Source organism: Aulostomus chinensis, chromosome 20 (assembly GCF_037954235.1).
Source record: "Aulostomus chinensis isolate RoL2024-O1b breed Wild chromosome 20, RoL_Achi_v1.0, whole genome shotgun sequence".
Lineage (NCBI taxonomy): Eukaryota > Metazoa > Chordata > Actinopteri > Syngnathiformes > Aulostomidae > Aulostomus > Aulostomus chinensis.
Genome location: NC_141339.1, coordinates 21,044,363 through 21,061,072, shown reverse-complemented (window position 1 = coordinate 21,061,072; position 16,710 = coordinate 21,044,363). Strand labels below are relative to the sequence as shown.

General features: G+C 44.4%; 1 protein-coding gene across 5 annotated transcripts in view; it reads right to left on the bottom strand.

Moving 5' to 3' along the window:
- Positions 1 to 16,710, bottom strand: part of klhl29 (kelch-like family member 29) — a 262,520-nt gene that overhangs the window by 111,325 nt on the left and 134,485 nt on the right. For all 5 annotated transcript variants that reach the window (XM_086190650.1, XM_086190648.1, XM_086190649.1 and 2 more), the window contains 2 exons: positions 12,321 to 12,468; positions 8,608 to 9,132 (listed from right to left, as the gene is read on the bottom strand). In XM_086190650.1, the coding sequence (XP_086046776.1) occupies positions 8,608 to 9,132; positions 12,321 to 12,468 (673 nt within the window). The remainder of the gene's footprint in view (positions 1 to 8,607; positions 9,133 to 12,320; positions 12,469 to 16,710) is intronic.

The following is a 16,710-nucleotide window of genomic DNA, read 5'->3' as shown; positions in this document are numbered from 1 at the left end:
CAGTAAGTTAATACTACTGCACTATCACCCTCATAGAGAGAGAGAGAGAGAGAGAGAGAGAGGGATAGAGAGAGAGAGACATGCCATAAGCACCACGCTTGCCACATCCAGTAAAGCAGCATTAAGAACAATAAAACCTTTTACCGACAGCATGTCGACCACAAAATAACAAGCACTGGGGTGTGATGAGTCAAGAATACACACAATAACACATGTATCTTGTAAACACGTATTTGCTGATCTGCAGTGTGTGTGTGTTGTTCTGGTGTGATCATTACTGGCATGGGGTAATGTGACATACTAACATTTAATTTATATGTTCTGTCCCTGTTTTGAACAAATGAATGAATGCATGGCCTCCGTTGTCTCGCAGCAATGAAAGATGCAGTGAGTGGACAGTGACGCTACAGTTCCAATATGCGAGGCTCAAGAGTAAACAAACACGGCTACATAATTAAAATCGTATTGAGACCAAAGTTTAAATAAGGCAGATCAGGAGGAATAGTCGGTGATGGATGCGCGGCTGCGGCGGCGGTGGCGGCAGCAGCAGCAGTCTCACCATGGCCAAGTAACACCCTGATCCTAACTCAGCAAGGCATCTTAATTGCATTCACTAGCAGCTCCAGAGCTGTTCGGTCCCCAGATGATGGCTGATGTGAGCTGACTGGAAGATGAACTTCCTGGGCAGAGAGGAGGCTGGTGCATGTGTGCAAGGCTGGAGGAGGACGTCTACGTGTGTGTGTGAGTGTGTGTGTGTGTGTGTGTGTGTGCATTTATGCATGTGATCGTCTGTGTGCGTAACTTCACCTTGTTGTGTGAGTGAGTGAGTGTATGTGTGTGTGTGTGTGTGTGAGATGAGAGAGAGACAGAGAGAGAGAGAATGGGACTGAGAAAGGCCAGTGAGGTGGAAGGAAGTGTTAAAATGATGTTTGACGTGATAAAAGAGGCACGGAGCTCCAGCACATGCTCAGTAGAGCAGCAGGTGGCCCGACCGATCTCCCATCTGTGAGCCCAAACTGAACTGAAGCTTCCAGTCATTTTTCTGGAAAAAAAAAACAGGCTTTTTAAAAAAAAATTATTTCTTTTTTTAAAAGAGGCTCTAAAACTCTGCAAGTAATTTTTCTTGACTTTAACCCAAACCATGATCTTTGGTTCGGGGGCCTCGTGATGCACGACGGTGGATTTTTTTAATTTTTTTTGCCAACATCTATAACAGCTATTTTGTTCCAACTCATTCTGCCGATCTATTTCCAAACATTTGGAAAAGCCCAGAGTTTATATATTTACCACACCGTTTCCTCACATAAGAAGACGGATAATGAGCAAAGTAGAAGAGACTGAACCAAAACTGGGCTTATACAACTATCAACCATGAGAGGGATATTGATTGAGATTAAATATATATACAGTATATATAATCTGCCAGTACTGCTGACGTTCCAGAATTATTGGGCAACCTTACCTTACACCAAAAGTATTAAGATACACAAAAATACTCTTAACAAATCCTATTATGAGTATGTGGAGTGGAGCAGGAAGTCAACTGCTAGCACATTCAAACCCTTAAAATGTCACCTACTCTTCCTCCTCACAACACAATCCAGAATCATCAAGGTTTTCCTTTTTGGTCCAAATGAAAAAAATAAGTTTGAACTACAGAAGCCGAGCGACATTTCCGTTGCTTTTTCTCAGGCTTTATGACTCATTTTGGTTTCCTCGCTGTGTCAGACCAAAGTGCTCATGCTACTTCACTGCTCCCAAGCCATAGCAACCGTTTAAAATAAGAGGAAGCCGCATCGCAACATTAAACGCCATCGCAATTCTGAATACGCTCCTTTCGTGTTTGTTCGAGAAGAAATCCTGCGCTAGATATCGTTTTAGGTTTAAAAGAATATAAACTTTTTTTTTTGTTCATTTTACATCTTTTAACTGCTGCCTCCTTCTTACTTTTTGTGACCTGGAGGCTTCAAAGGTCCCAATGTATGTTTGTGTATATTGAAGTTTGGACCAGAATCAGCTGCCACAGAGAGAAGACTTCAACTCTCACCAGTGAATGGAAAACAGCCTTCCACTGTGAAACTCCTCATTCGACAATATCTTTTTGACTTTTAAAATATTATATTTTCCACTCAAAGGAAAAGAAAAGTCAAGCATTCTGCTTAAACCTCTCACCGCAGGGCAGCAAAAACAAGAAAACAGACGAGAGATTTGTTTAAAGGCGCAGAAACCTTGTTCAGTCTCCAGCGTAGGTGGAGATCAGACACATGAACGTTGATCGCCAAGTCCAATCAAACACATCCCGAGACGTGAGGGACACTGGAACATGGGGAAATCGCCAGAAATTATTTTACCATATTTTTAAATTATTTTTTTGTCGTCATCTCGTTCAAAAGTAAAGGCCCTGTGCTGCAGATGAAATAAAAGTAGTCATTGCACGCAAGAGTAAGTGCCCCTTTAAATCATCTTGGTAAAATAAAAAAGCTCACAACTTCAAGGTCTTTACAAGCTGATAGCTTTTGTGTGTTTTGGGAAAAAGTGAGAAAGAAAGATCCGATTTTTAAAAAATTATTATTCCTAAGTAGATTTAAGAGCGTGTGCTTCTTTATTTGTACTTTGGTAAACAGCTCTAATCAATTCTTCTTTTTTACCGGAATCCTTTGACCGCGAGCATACTTCGATTTGAGCAGTGAATGTGTGTACTTTTACCTCCTCTGCTTATGTGACTGGACGTTTGTAGGATCACCCATGATAGAAAAAAAACCCGCATTACTTTTCAAGGGTATCGCATAAATGAGAAATGAGAAAATGTTGCATAACGTGCTGCACGACCACAACGGTCACCTCAGGTCTCAGTTCACGCTAAGCTGCAAAAACAATATGAAAAAAAGAATTTGAGAGTCTGGCAAGGGTGATGGCAATAACCTTTAAAATTTTAATATGGGGAAATAATAACTTCCTTTTCGATACTAATGTGTTTTTCAGTCATGAGCTGCCTTTAAATAGAGCTGAATCTGTCCCCGCTGAGCTGGGCGCCAGCTTCCTCTGGCTGATATTCATCACGACAGCCATCGATTTTAATGACTTGGTCAATAGACACACACTGACTCGGCTCTCAGCATCACCCTCTCTCATGTTCACCCGCTCTGTCTGAATCTATCCTCGCCGTTTCTCTTAGCTCCTTCACTTTATTGTCCTTTAAAAAAAAAAGAAAAAAAAAAGGCAGTTGTCCTTCCCTCCCGCGTGCGACAACTACAGATGTGAAGAAGGTTATATATGCTTGCAGATGTTGGGCGACACTCTGTTCCCATCCCTTGTAGGGACAAACAACGAGAAGACAATAAAAAAGGAGTGAGCGGTGGGTGATGTGAAGAAAATTAACTGTTGGCAAGAGGGTGTGGAGTTTGATTTGTGCACCATGACAGGCAGGTATTATGAAAAGCCCTGCCGGGAATGACTGACATATCCCAGGAGGTGATGAGGTTAAAGGTGCCTCCGAGCCGACCTGTGCGAATCTTCACACAAACAGATGGTGTGACATACACAAATGTGCATTCTGTATACAGTAAAAGACACTACCTACACACACACACACACACACACACGCACACACACACACACACACACACACACACACACACACACACACACACACACACACACACATCAAGAGAGGAGCACACAGCTGTTGATGTGCCCACTGATGCAGAGCGAAGACAAATTGCTCCCTTTGAAGGCAAAGCCAAATCAAACACGGAGTGTAATTTCTGTCACTGTGGTGTTTGGCTTGAAAGCTGTGAGGCTGACATCTGACAAAACATCCCTGCAGTCACACCCATGACGATGGGCACACGTACGGACACACATGCATCCACTGAGAGAGAGACACACACACACACACACACACACACACACACACACACACACACACACACACACACACACACTGGCCTGTTGTGAGGCAGGATTAAGGAGGAAGAGCTCAGTCAGCTCCCTCCAAGATCCAGGCCTTTGCCATCAGAAGCCACAAAACCTCCTCTTCACATCAGCGCTTACCACCATTGTGTCCTGAGGCTCAAACTTTTTTTTTCATGCAGAAACACAATCACTTAAGTAGGGGCTTTAGTATTTAAACTGTTTGTCGGATAATCACTTGTGAGTGTCACGACCGTGCCTCCCTCTCTGGCCTTTTGTGTCTGTTCCCAACCGTTCTCTCCCTCTGGCACTCTGAGGCCACCAAACTCTTATTTCCTGTTTTACTTCTATCACATGGAGGCCTTTCTGGAGGTCTCGGCCAGGACCTCTGCCTCCCACCACCACGGCTTCTCTCCCACCGCTTGTCCTCCACACCATCGATTCAGTTTTCTGGCTGGGGATGCACGAGATGGGGTTTGATTTTGTTGCCGATATCCGATTTGACAATTTATAAATCCTTTTTTGCAGATATTACCAATGTTGATATCACATGTTTAAATGAATTTCTTTATCTTTGTGATTTTCATGTAAATGTGTTAAAACGATTTTCTTGTACACCCAGAAAAACACACGCAAGTTTTTCTCGATCCCCCCCAAAAATAGGGAAGCCCATAAATCATATTTTCATTATTCTTTTGGAAATCATAGCCAACGGTGTTACTATGCGAGTCAGCGGGCGGCTTCGGGTCCAGTTTCTACAAAATATAATATATTCAGTTGGGTTGGTCCTAAAAGGACGAATGAGGCAGCATTTTCCGTTAATTTAAGCCCCTCGGACAGTTCTGGGCGGGTCAAACAGCGCGCTGATGACCTGCATCGACGCCTCGGAGCACGCTCAGTCAGTCCTCCTGCAGGCTCACATCCAATGTTCTTAGTAACAAAAACTATCTTGGAAATAATCTAGGAAATTGTGAGCCAGGAGACTCCAAGAGTCACTCAGTCTTTTGCTCTGGTGGCTAAAGGGTGTATTTATAGCGATACTTCCCGCATTCCTGGTTTCCTGTGACAAAACCAGTTCCCCACAATTGTTCCAATAAAGTATAAAAAGGCGCGGCGTGGCTCGGAGGTAGAGCGGCCGTCTGGTTCCCGAAAGGTTTGCTAGTTCAGGCCTCACATCCCTCAGTGAATGTGTGCTCGAGTGAGATGCTGACCCCCGACTGGTCTCAGAACAAGAAACAACGAGAGGAGCCTTGGTGCTGGACCCAAGCTCACATGTATAGGGAGGGTTGTGAGAGGAAGGGTGTCCGGAATAAAAACCCAGGCCAAATTAACTACACATTAACTGTTGCGACCCCAATGGAAGCAGCTAAACGGTGAAAAATAATCACCAAAGCATAAATACAGCATCCATTTGGTGATTTGCAAGTTGTGTTCGGATGTCGATGAACACATTTTTGTTGATGTCTGTTTTGAAACCCTGTGCATCACCATCAGGCTGACACTGACATATTTATTATGGTGCATCCCAACTTCTGGCTGTTCCTCTTCTCCCCTCCTACGGTCTCAAAATTCAAATGACCCCCGGGAGGATACTGATCAGACCCGGGTTCGGCCGAAGGTTGCATGTACACAGACCTCTACCAGGATGAGAACTCATCAGAGCAGTCTCTTTTAAACCCCCAAGAAAGTATGTGCTCCGTTGAGCGACACAAACAACCAAAGTGTGGATTTCTCAGACCTCCTTTTAGACTTATTTTTATGCCGGATGTACGCAGCCAAAAGTCTTTGCCCTCATATTTGACTTGCCAAACCTCTCGTCTTCACCTCAGCCACCTGCTTCTGCTTTCCTTCCTTTTCTCTAACTACTCTTATTTAGCATTTCTGTCTGAGCAGTAAAAGAAGACTCCCGACAGCAGGTTTATAATTGTAGCCGAGAGATGAACCAGAACACAGGTAGCTCCATATTTTAGTCCCGCGCTCAGCAGGACAGTGGGTACCGGTGCCACATTGAAATGCAGCGTTAATTGATTTAAAACAGAAAGCACAAGACCTGTGGGAGCTTGGGATTTATGACTTCTTGGAGAAAGCAGGACGAAGGGATGGAGGGAGGTGGAAGAGGAGAGGAGGAGATGGCGGGCCGGTCAGGGCCGCGTTGTCGTGATTACAGCTATGACCTTAGCCCGTCTGTCCTGTCTGTCTCGCCTCTCAGGTTCACCGCTGACGGCTCCACCTTTTACCCATTTCCACCGTGACTCCACCACAACGAGGGGCTTACTAATGTATATTTAATGGCACGTAAAGATGCAAACCACCTCTATTTGACCACAGAAGCTTCTCCGAGTGCGTATGATGTCTAAAAACTGACAGAGCTGTTTTTTTTTTTTTCCCTTCTGCCTTTCATGAGCAGAAGCTGACAAACAGCATGAATATATCAGCAAAAATCTGAATAACTGCCACAGCATCTCTACGGCCGAATTTTCACAAGTGTTTCCCTCCAAAAATGTATAAACACTCTAATTCCAATTAAACCAAGGGCTTTCTTGGCCTGTTAGACGAGGGTCAACACAATTTGACACATACTTGGTGAAAGGATTGCAACAGACAACTATTCAAATCTGCGGCAGAAGCTAAAACGCTCACATTCAACGGAGACCAGACCAAGCCGGCGATCCCGTCTTCATTATCTATTTCCAATTCTGCCTACAGTCTCATTTCAGTGTATCACAACCAGACCCCCAAAATAATTGCTTTTTTTTTTTTTTTGTGTGTGCAATCTACAAGTTCATTTGCAGACATTTTATTGATCAAAATGAGTCAGGAAGAAAAACAATCTAAACCTAAATTAAAAGCTTCATTAAATGTGAAAATTGTAAAGGGAATTGCAAACATCTGTTTCTAGCGACCTGCATCATAAACTCCAAGGTTAAACCGAGCACCAATCTCAGCTCGCAGGCTCCGGCGTGAGACGGAGCCGTGAAACACCTTCACAAACACAAAGGAGATTTCAGACGATTCCAGAGAAACGTGAGGGTGGCGACAGACAGCTCGTTCTGCTTCATGATTACTCGGCCTTGTGCTAATTGCCTTGACTAACTTCCACCGATTTAATACAAAAGCACCAACGCTGCTGCTGCATTTGAGATCCATCCTGGACCTGTTCAGACCTGGTTTTAACCTGAGAGACTGCTGGACTGCCTCGACACCTGATGGCAGCTTGTTACCATCGTTGGACCGTCTGATGATGTTGGAAAGCCTGTGCAGATATACGAGTGAGAATCAAACATCTCGGGCAAACTCTCCCCCTTTTCCTTTGAATTTCTAACCACATGCTCAAGAAAAGGCTTGCTGCATCCTGCCAGTCAGACAGAGATGTGGGCTTTAGTATGACTATACAACAGAGCAGCTCTCTCTCTCTCTCTCCTTCTCTTTCTCTCCCTCTCTTTCTTGCTCTGTCTCTGCTGCTCACTCTGCAAAATCCTTAAATAAACCAGCCTGATAACCGAATCATGAAAGTATTCCTGAAGTAGAAGAATGTTAGGGTTCAAATAAACAGATATTTTGGACAATCAATTGAAAAGAGATCAACATGATACAGAGCCTATTCCTCATTTTCACCGACTGTACTGCTATTTATATATGTGTGTTTATATATATATATATATATATATATATATATATATATATATATATATATATATGTGTGTGTATATCTCAATGAATGAACAAATAATATCTGCAGATATCTCAGTCTGCAGGCAGCCTCATCGGTGTGGCTGCCGAGGAACTTTTTGAGTGCTCCCCCTGGTGTCCATTTCCTCATTCTGCATTCTACAGGCTTTCATGTGGTGCTTCTGGATGTTGTGTTACCTGAGAGATATTAAAAAGTCAAGTGTGTTCAAATGAAAAACACATTTGCCTGCTAATAATATCAATATGATAACAATGTTCTTTGGGACCAAGATCAGGAGTGCTGCCGCCTGCATGCCGCCACGTCAGGTGTTTGACACTGCACGGGCGAAGCGTTTAGGGGGCTGTGCTACACAGCAATGGTGCCAGTTTTATTTTGGAAGCAATAAAGAAATGTTCTGCGCTATATGAAGAATGGCCTGTTGATTGCTTTATGGAATGTTAGTGTATAGAGTGAAGCGTGTCAGTATAAAGTTTGGACAACCCACATCCGTCAGCGCTAGGCGAAGCTCCCTTAACACTCAGGGTTCACATGCGGTCCCTTGTGGTGATGCGCTCTAATGCCAGGAGTTGCGGTGTTTCGAACTTGAGATCTGCTCAGCTCATGTTAATAACAGGTCTGAACGGGGTGTCTTGTTTTCAGTGACCTTGCAGCAGATTTGAAATGACTTGTCTCTGGAAGCAAGTTACATCTTAACAACCTCTTGCTTGTGTGTTTGCGGCCTTGTTTATGGCTGTTGGCATCTGAAACTGCCACAGTACACAGAGGGCAGAGGCCTACTCGTTTCATTCCAGCATGGCCCACATAACAGGAGGTCATAAGGAATAGAGAGCAGAGTATTGATTTAATATCCAACACTTCTCCAGCTTGGATTCACTTTTGAGCTCAGGTTGCCAGCAGAACAAGTCTGCTTTGATTTTGCCTTTGAAAAGTTAGTCATGACAACTTCCATATCTGGTGAAAAACGGCTAAAAAGATCCTTCTGTGCATCGGCTGAGGCTGCTTACCTTTAGGATGTCCTGGATCGCTGAACTCGTACTTCCCCATTCCGACTGTCCGCAGCATTTGCAACCCGTTCGGACCGTCCTGATTGTCTACAGCTGAGGGCGGGGCTTGGTCGGCTGCTGTCTGTCCATTGGTCAGAGGCAGGGTGGGGTGCTGGATGAGGCCGGGGTGAGAAGTTAAGTGGCCATTTCCCATCATGCTGTGAGGACTCTGGTGAACCACCTGGTTGGCTTGGGCGGAGAGGGCGGACGGCACGACTGTAGGCTGGGCTGAGGCGTACGGAGGCTGGCTGGGCATGTTCAGCACCATGGAGGGAGGCTGCTGGGTCGACTGTGGTGTCAGCTGGAAGTGGGCCGTCATTAGAGGGTGCTGCGGGGGCACTGGCGTCTGGATGGATGGCGTTACTCCTATGATGGGTGACTGTGCAGTCACGCTGTGATTGAAGGAGGGCGGCTGGGGGAGGGCATAGGTGTGGGGCAGGAGACTGGGCTGGCTCACAGCTGCTACTGGTGCTGCCCAGGTAGGAACTGCCAGACGAACAAATCCACAGAAAAGAGAGAGAAGAGAAGAGAAGTGAGTTGTATATCCAGTTTATTATAGCATGTAAACGACGAGGTTAAAGTAATACTTCACCATTTGCTTAATAATCCACAAGCACTTGGTTGGAACTGAATTCAAACAAACAACAGCACTTCTGGTTCGGTGCACCACGAACAAGCTCGGAAGAGTTCAACTGAATGCAACAACTGGTCACGCTCATTCACAGACGCAACCAGACAAAACTGTTTGTTTAGAGCGCAAATCAAAGTGTTTGTGGATTACTAAGCATAATGCTGGATAAAAAAGATGGGGATTTACACTGGAAGACGACGTTTCAGAGTTTGCCAGTGGACAATTTTGGACAGTTTTCCGGATGCAAATGTTGGTAGGTGACTGGCAGCTTTCTGAATTCTGAAGTCACCAAGAAGTCATTGCATGACACTAAAAATGTCTTTGTGAGATCAAGACTCCGACCAGCGAGTCACTGAAAGACAAATTACATTTTGTAGAGAAAATATCCTTTGATTATGAATAAAGGGAAGTACTTTGTGGCAATCTGGTAAACTCAGATAAAGCCAACAAAAAGAGGCAGAAAGATGATTTTAGGTTAATTTTAGATGAAGCATGCACGATACGATGACATTTCATGGATTTGTCATGGATTTGTCTATATTGAATATAGTCAATATCAACTGTGCCAAAATAACTTCATATCCTAGTCACATTGTTTTTATAGTGAAAGACACATGGAAACATTTTTTTCTAAAAACAAACAAATATTTGGATAAGCACATCACTTGCATGTTTATGGTTATTCTTTCAACGCTGATTATGCAAAGAAGAAGAGGAAGAAGATGGAGCAGGATCGGCCATCCGACCGATACCTACTAGAAAATGACCAGTGGTTCTGATGCAGATGACGGGCCGACGTCATGAGAGTTGGGAGTTATGAGGGGACTCACACGAGTCCGTCCCTTTCACGGTCGCAGCCACCAACTGTGTGGAGCCGCTCTAGTCCAAGTTTTTTGACACGAGGCCTAATGTCTAATATGCATTTGACACGATCAACATCATAATAAGATTAAGAGATTTCTTCTGTCACAAGATGAACAAATGTTACTTTGAACGTGGAGGCGTGCTCAGATCACGTGACACCTCGAGCATCTGTGCAGGAGTCCGTGTGTACAGAGACACTGTGAGCCAATCATTCCGGTATCCTGAGGCGTTAGATGCTGAGGGTATGCTGGGAAGATGCAGCCATATTGGACCAACGCACTGCCTCCCTCCCACCCTCATTTGCTCCTACTCCTCCATCTTTGGCTCCTCCTGTCATGCTCCAAAAATAGCTTAGCACTGCTAAAGGGCCAAAGGCTAAATCGCAGTACGCAAAAAGCTAAAGAAAGAAAATGAGAGACTCACATTATTCATGATACTGGCCCTGCTGATATAATAGTGTGGGAAGGGAGATGGACATGGATACAGAGATAAAGATAGATAGTGAAAAGAAATGAGAGAGAGAGACAGAGAGAGAGAGAGAGAGAGAGGAGAGGTGGGAATATAGGAGTATTTAACCTCCAGTCATTCACTTAATCTGCGCTGTATTTCATTTCTCCTATTTTGTGGTTCATTTTGACAAAGAGCTCCATTCAAATGCATTTATGTCCTTTCACATCTTACAAATCTGCAGGGGTTCCACTATTGTAGTGACACTTCGAATTTGATATACACACTGAAGCTTTCCTCTAATCTTTGCCCAGTCTTTGTCTGCAAAATTTAACAAAGTGGATTCTATAATTGAATCAATTAAAACAAAAAAACAACTTTGCTTTACTCTTAAGGATTCGTACAAAGGGTGTGTGTGTGTGGGGGGGGGGGGGGGGAGTTAAAACCAAAACTTCTTTAACAGACTCAACAGAGAGGTTCCAGTTGAAAGGAACCACTGATTAATTCTGGCACAGTTGGCAGAGAACTTTCTGGCAACACAGTTCAGCGAAGTGAGGAGAGGAGCCGGCGTCGTCGCAAACGCAACACACTTTCAGATGGCGCACACACGCAAATCCATATGCAACGCTGCGCTGGGATCCGGGTGTCATATGCGACACCGTGCTGGTTCGGTGACATCTCACTCTGCCTCGCACTCGCTTCCAAGCTGTAGCGTGGGAGTGGGAGCGGCGGAGGCGGCGGCTGTGAGAGGGGGCAGCAACTACAACCCCCCTCCCCGCTATTCAATTAGACACAGTAATAAGAGCTCCAGAACTTTGTGACAAATTCAGCCAAGCCCACAATAGAGAGCAGGGGGGCGAACAGCGAGGGGTGCACCACCGCTGCAGGAGATCCCATCACTACTTCATCCCCTCACCAGAAAAGAAGAGGGTTTTGTTTGTTTTTTTCCCGCACAAACATTCACTCGCTGATCAAAAGTGGATATGGAAGATTTGAGACATGCTGCAGCCGTCCACAACCTGGAGATCCCCAGCTTTGTGCCTGGGTTCTTTCTAAAATGACACAAACTGGTGATGAGCAGGAGGCAGAGGTCATTAGAGGAGTGGAGGGAAAGGAAGAGCCACAGGGCACAGCCATTCTGGCTTCGTTCATTACAATAAGCATAAAAACTTCCCCATTGCCTTCACTCATTAATGCCGCATGCCTCGCTCTCTGAACACGTTTCAACAACTAAAAGGTCGATGTCTAAATTGGATTGGACTTCTGCTGCATACATTTAATTTTGACTTAAACAGCTTACTGACATAATAACATTAAGAAGGACAACAAACGGGGAGTGCTGAGGAGGCGGAGGCACACACTCTCCTTTTAAAACATCATATAAAGTGACATTTCTGCAATTTTATGCATAATTAGGCCAGTTTATGTAAAACTAGTGTTTGTGGATGTACATTATGCATGATTGTGTATGTAAAGCATGCATATTGTGGAGGCAAGCATGTATTTTATGTAGGGCAAAGGAGCCAAAAAGCCTCATTAGCATTGGTATTGTAGCTAGCTGGAGCTGTCTGGGGTGTAAGGCACGGCTTGTGTGTGGTTGTGTGTGTGTGTGTGGTCCATGCATACATGTGCTGATGTTGTCAACATTACATCAGTGTAAACACACCGAGTGCAGTTGTGAACGTGCGTAAGAACACAGTGTGTGTGTGTGTGTGTGTGTGTGTTTCATTACCTGTGGCCTCGCTGTCTCTGTGTTGTTTGGAAGGGGGCTCATCTGTATCCCAGGGTGTGAGCTGGTTGATGGGCGTCTGACCCCACCTCACCCCTGGAGCAAGGAGGAGTCCAGGGGTCTGGTTGTCTCCAGGAGACAGACCAGAGACCTGCAGCAACACATCAGCAACTCCAGTCAATGATTTATTACATTTTCTGCTCAGAAAAATAATCTCAGGCGTCTGAACTGGACCTGAACATCTTGAAGTGATGAACAAGTATTTGATGTAATTTACAATGAATTAGAGCTGGTTGCAGCCTTTAATGTAAAACAAGAGAGAGAGAAAAAAAAAACCTGTACGAGGCCTCAAGTGTCTTTGAAGAAAGTCAAATATTTCTTTCTTTAAACACTAATAACAATTAACTTTCCAGTGTGGGCGGCTACAATGAAATTTAAATACTCCCCCCCTGAGATTTTATACATTTTAATTTCACAATGAATTAAACATTGTGTTCAGTGAAGTGAGATAATACAATTCTGAACACAAATACAACAAATATAGAAAGAAATCCCACTGCAGGGATGAAAAAAAAATGTAATTTCAAAAAATGAAAAGCTAGGTGACAATGTGTGTTGTTCCCTAAGAATTCCCTAAGCCTTTCTTTGCTCCCACATCTCTAATATTTTGCTCTGGTAGAGGAGTAAGAAATGTTATCAGGCAAGCCCAGGCTGATGAAAACACTGGGTCAATCACCATTGGACCCCTGAGCAATATTGGCCTCTCCCTATCTGCAGTTTGGATGTTCAGCCTGACAACCAGGCAGGGAGAGAGGGCACAGTCAAGCCTGATTCCCCCGCCTGCCCCAGCCAGCCTCCAGAGTTAATAGAAAAGACCTGGTCAGCGTGGCCCTCCCGCGTCCCCCTGCCTGATCCCTCCATCCCTCCTGCTATCCCTCAATTCCATTATCCCCCCGTGACCCAACGTCCACTTCATCAAGCATGCCATCATGCATCCCAGCAGCTGGGTTGATAACAACCAGCTCCGACCGCACAAACCGCAAATTCATGTGCGGCTTTACATATCCAATAAATCCAATTTGCCATCCTTCTTTCAGTGATTCCGATGGATTCATCACAGCCTCGTCGAGCCTCGAACACTTTGAGACCTTACACAGTATTGACGCTGCACAGCAGTTGCTGTGTAATTTCACATAGCAGTCGACTTCAATGCACGTCACCTCGTAGATTCATCCATATTGAAAGTTATCTGACAGTTTGTATGTGCTGGAAGCAAAAGAGAAGAGAAAGAGAGGGAGAGAGAGAGAGAGAGAGAGAGAGAGAGAGAGAGAGAGAGAAAAGAATGGGGAAAAAAACTCGGAAAGCAAACATCTCAAGGCAAAAAAAGTGAGGGATGGAGTGAGAGAATGAAGCTGGGTTTAGGGGGGAGACAAGCTGTCAGGGTCTTTTTGTCCGGCTCAACCTGTCAACTTCAGACAAGAGAAAACTGAAATAGTTTACTCAGAGAATGCCCCGAGTGCTCAATTCCATCGCAGGGCCCTGGAGACACAGTGAGGCAAAATTCTGACCATTTCCAGGCTGAGGAGCTGCTTGCTATCGCCCACCATTTGTTTTAACGAGCATTTTCCTTCTTCTTGATGTGTTTCCTACTGTACTCTTCTGCAGCCCCCTTCACTACAGGCAACTTCTCATTAACTAGAGACTCTCCTTCAGACCTGGACCTGCCACAAAATATTACCTCATTAATACTCCGACCCATTTAGCCCCCAAAACACAGGAAAAACAGGACGAGCCGAGGAAGGAAAATCCATCTGTCACAGCTTAAGTGCACCAAGAGAAAGAAAAGAGAGGTTCTTAGTCAGCGCTATAACATTGACAGCGTATCAGCTCAGCTCAGGAACAATCCTGACTTGAAAATGATCAAGGTTAGATAGGAAGTGCACACATAAACACCGCACAAAGGCGGTTACATGTACGCGTGCGCACGCACACACACACACACACACACACACACACACACACACACACACACACACACACACACAGGCCAGGAGATATCAGACGGGATGTTTATTAAGATGGCAGACTTGCTGCAGGCAGGCAGGCAGGCAGGAAGGTACTGGAGGTTCTGGGACAGCACCTGCCATTTTCTCTCAGTTGTATTTGCTCTGCCTACATCCAGTCCCCTCCTCCCTGGCCGCCCATTATCACCAGGCAGCAGATGGTTTCGTCTGACTGGACAAAAACCATGCTGGAGAGAAGAGGTGGGGAGCCAGATAAATAATTTTTGAGTTGTGCCAAGCCATTCTGTGTTTGTTGTCAAAGCTGGCTGGGGATTTTCTTTTGTACCACACGCAACGTTGCTGTATATAGACCACATACTGTAAGTGCAGGATGTGGTACTGCTACTTAAACACACACACACACACACACACACACACACACACCATATTTCTCAGCTGACATGTATCCCTATACACACGCATCTTCAGAAAAGTATACATTCGCAGGGAAGATATTCTTTTCCACAAGCTGTTGAACTTTTTCTGTGTTTTACGCTGGTCTGAGTGACGCGGAAACACATTTATGTCCAAATATATCGAGAAGCCATTTTGACCACACGGATCACAATATCTGCTCAGGTGTGACAACCAACGTGAGAAATCAGATCGCTCATCTACTTGCTTCTGCTGCTAATACGCCCGAATTTTAAGTCTGGAATTTTTTAAAATGTTTTTTTTGTCGTTGCTGAGAAATCTAAATTGTGAATATAACTGGACACAGACACCGTATTAAAGACAAAGCCCACAATACCAGATCACAATTTTAAAATATTAAATATATATATCGATATGTTGTGTATGTTGTACGGCACTCGTTTAATGTCGAGCAGATTTGTAGGAAAGAGTTGATGCTGACGATCAATTACACTGACAAAAGATTTGAAAACTAGAAAATACTTCAAGCGGTTTCACAATTTACAATCCATGAAGAGGCATCATGATGTTGTGTTTTTTTTACTAAACACAAAGGCAATATGAAGTTACATGTATTTTTAAGTAATGTGCATGTATAAAGTTACATTAACACTGTTATATACTTGTTTCTATAATCACATGTACACATTTGAAGACATAATTGAATTTAAACGAAATAAATTCAAAACGACGACTTCCTTAGGGTGCTTTTTTTGCAATCACAGCAACTCAGAAAATATGTCAAATTAAAAAAGGGGAAAAAAAACAAGATGTCTTTACATTTGTTTGAGCGAGCGCATTCTTGGCAATTAATGAAACGCGCAGAATCATTTTCAGGACACCTGACTAATTCCAGTGCAGAACATTGGTCACTGTCCATCTGGCAGACTAAAGCTGCACATCATCCTGCATGTATACACATTTGCTATGATATCTCTCTAAATCCAACACTTTTTTTTTTTTTTTTTTTAGGACTCTTGTTCAATAATTGAAACACAAAAATATAGAAAACTCTGGTTTCTATTTCCATCCCCGTAAAAGCTTTTGAAGCAGCCATCAATCTGCTCCTCCCACCCAACGCAGGCACACACGAGTGCACATGTGCAAACACAGCAAAAACACACATATTATTCTTCACTCTCCGTGTTCCAGACATGTCAGAAAGAGTGTGTAGAAGAGGAGGCGATAAAATCAAGATGCATCAGACACACGTAAATACATTTATCCTCTCAAACCGAAGTCTAATTCTGGCTGGCGCATCCTCGGACAGAGCAAACATAGCTGACATCTGTCACTACAGAATTTACGCTCTTCCGTCCTGCAATCGCAGGCAGCATGATTGGACCGACCAGAACCTCTTACTGCTGGCCACCATCTGCTGCGGGTACAAACAGCATAGGAGGGGCCTCGTGGTGAGCCAGGGCTCCGCAGCTTCGATTGTTTTGAGTCACCCGCCACGTCCACATCCGGATAAACAGAAAGTGTTTGCTCGTGGCTTTGTGTTTGCCTCTGAATTCTGCTCCAGCCGGCCCTCGTCTGCGAGTTATTGCATCGGTTCAATCCTATAATGACATGGCAGTAGCACATCAGGCTTCTCAGCACCGTTCTGCATAAGCAGCAGCTCTTTGTACCTGTGTGGTACGGGCCAGTAGACCTAAGCCTGAACATACAGAACACGAGCTGGGAGAGTCGGCTTTAGTTTCCCCAGAGAAATTACTTTATTATTCGACTTGGGGAGAAATAGCAAGAAGCGGGAGAGAGAGACAGAGAGAGAGAGAGACACAGAGAGATGAGAATGGCTTTCACACCCAGGTCCTTTGGGGTAAACAATGTTACAGCACACACTGATCAAATCAACTAACTGCTATGAGATTTAATAACAGGTCTGGGTGGGGAAAAAAGAGATGTAGGGAGAG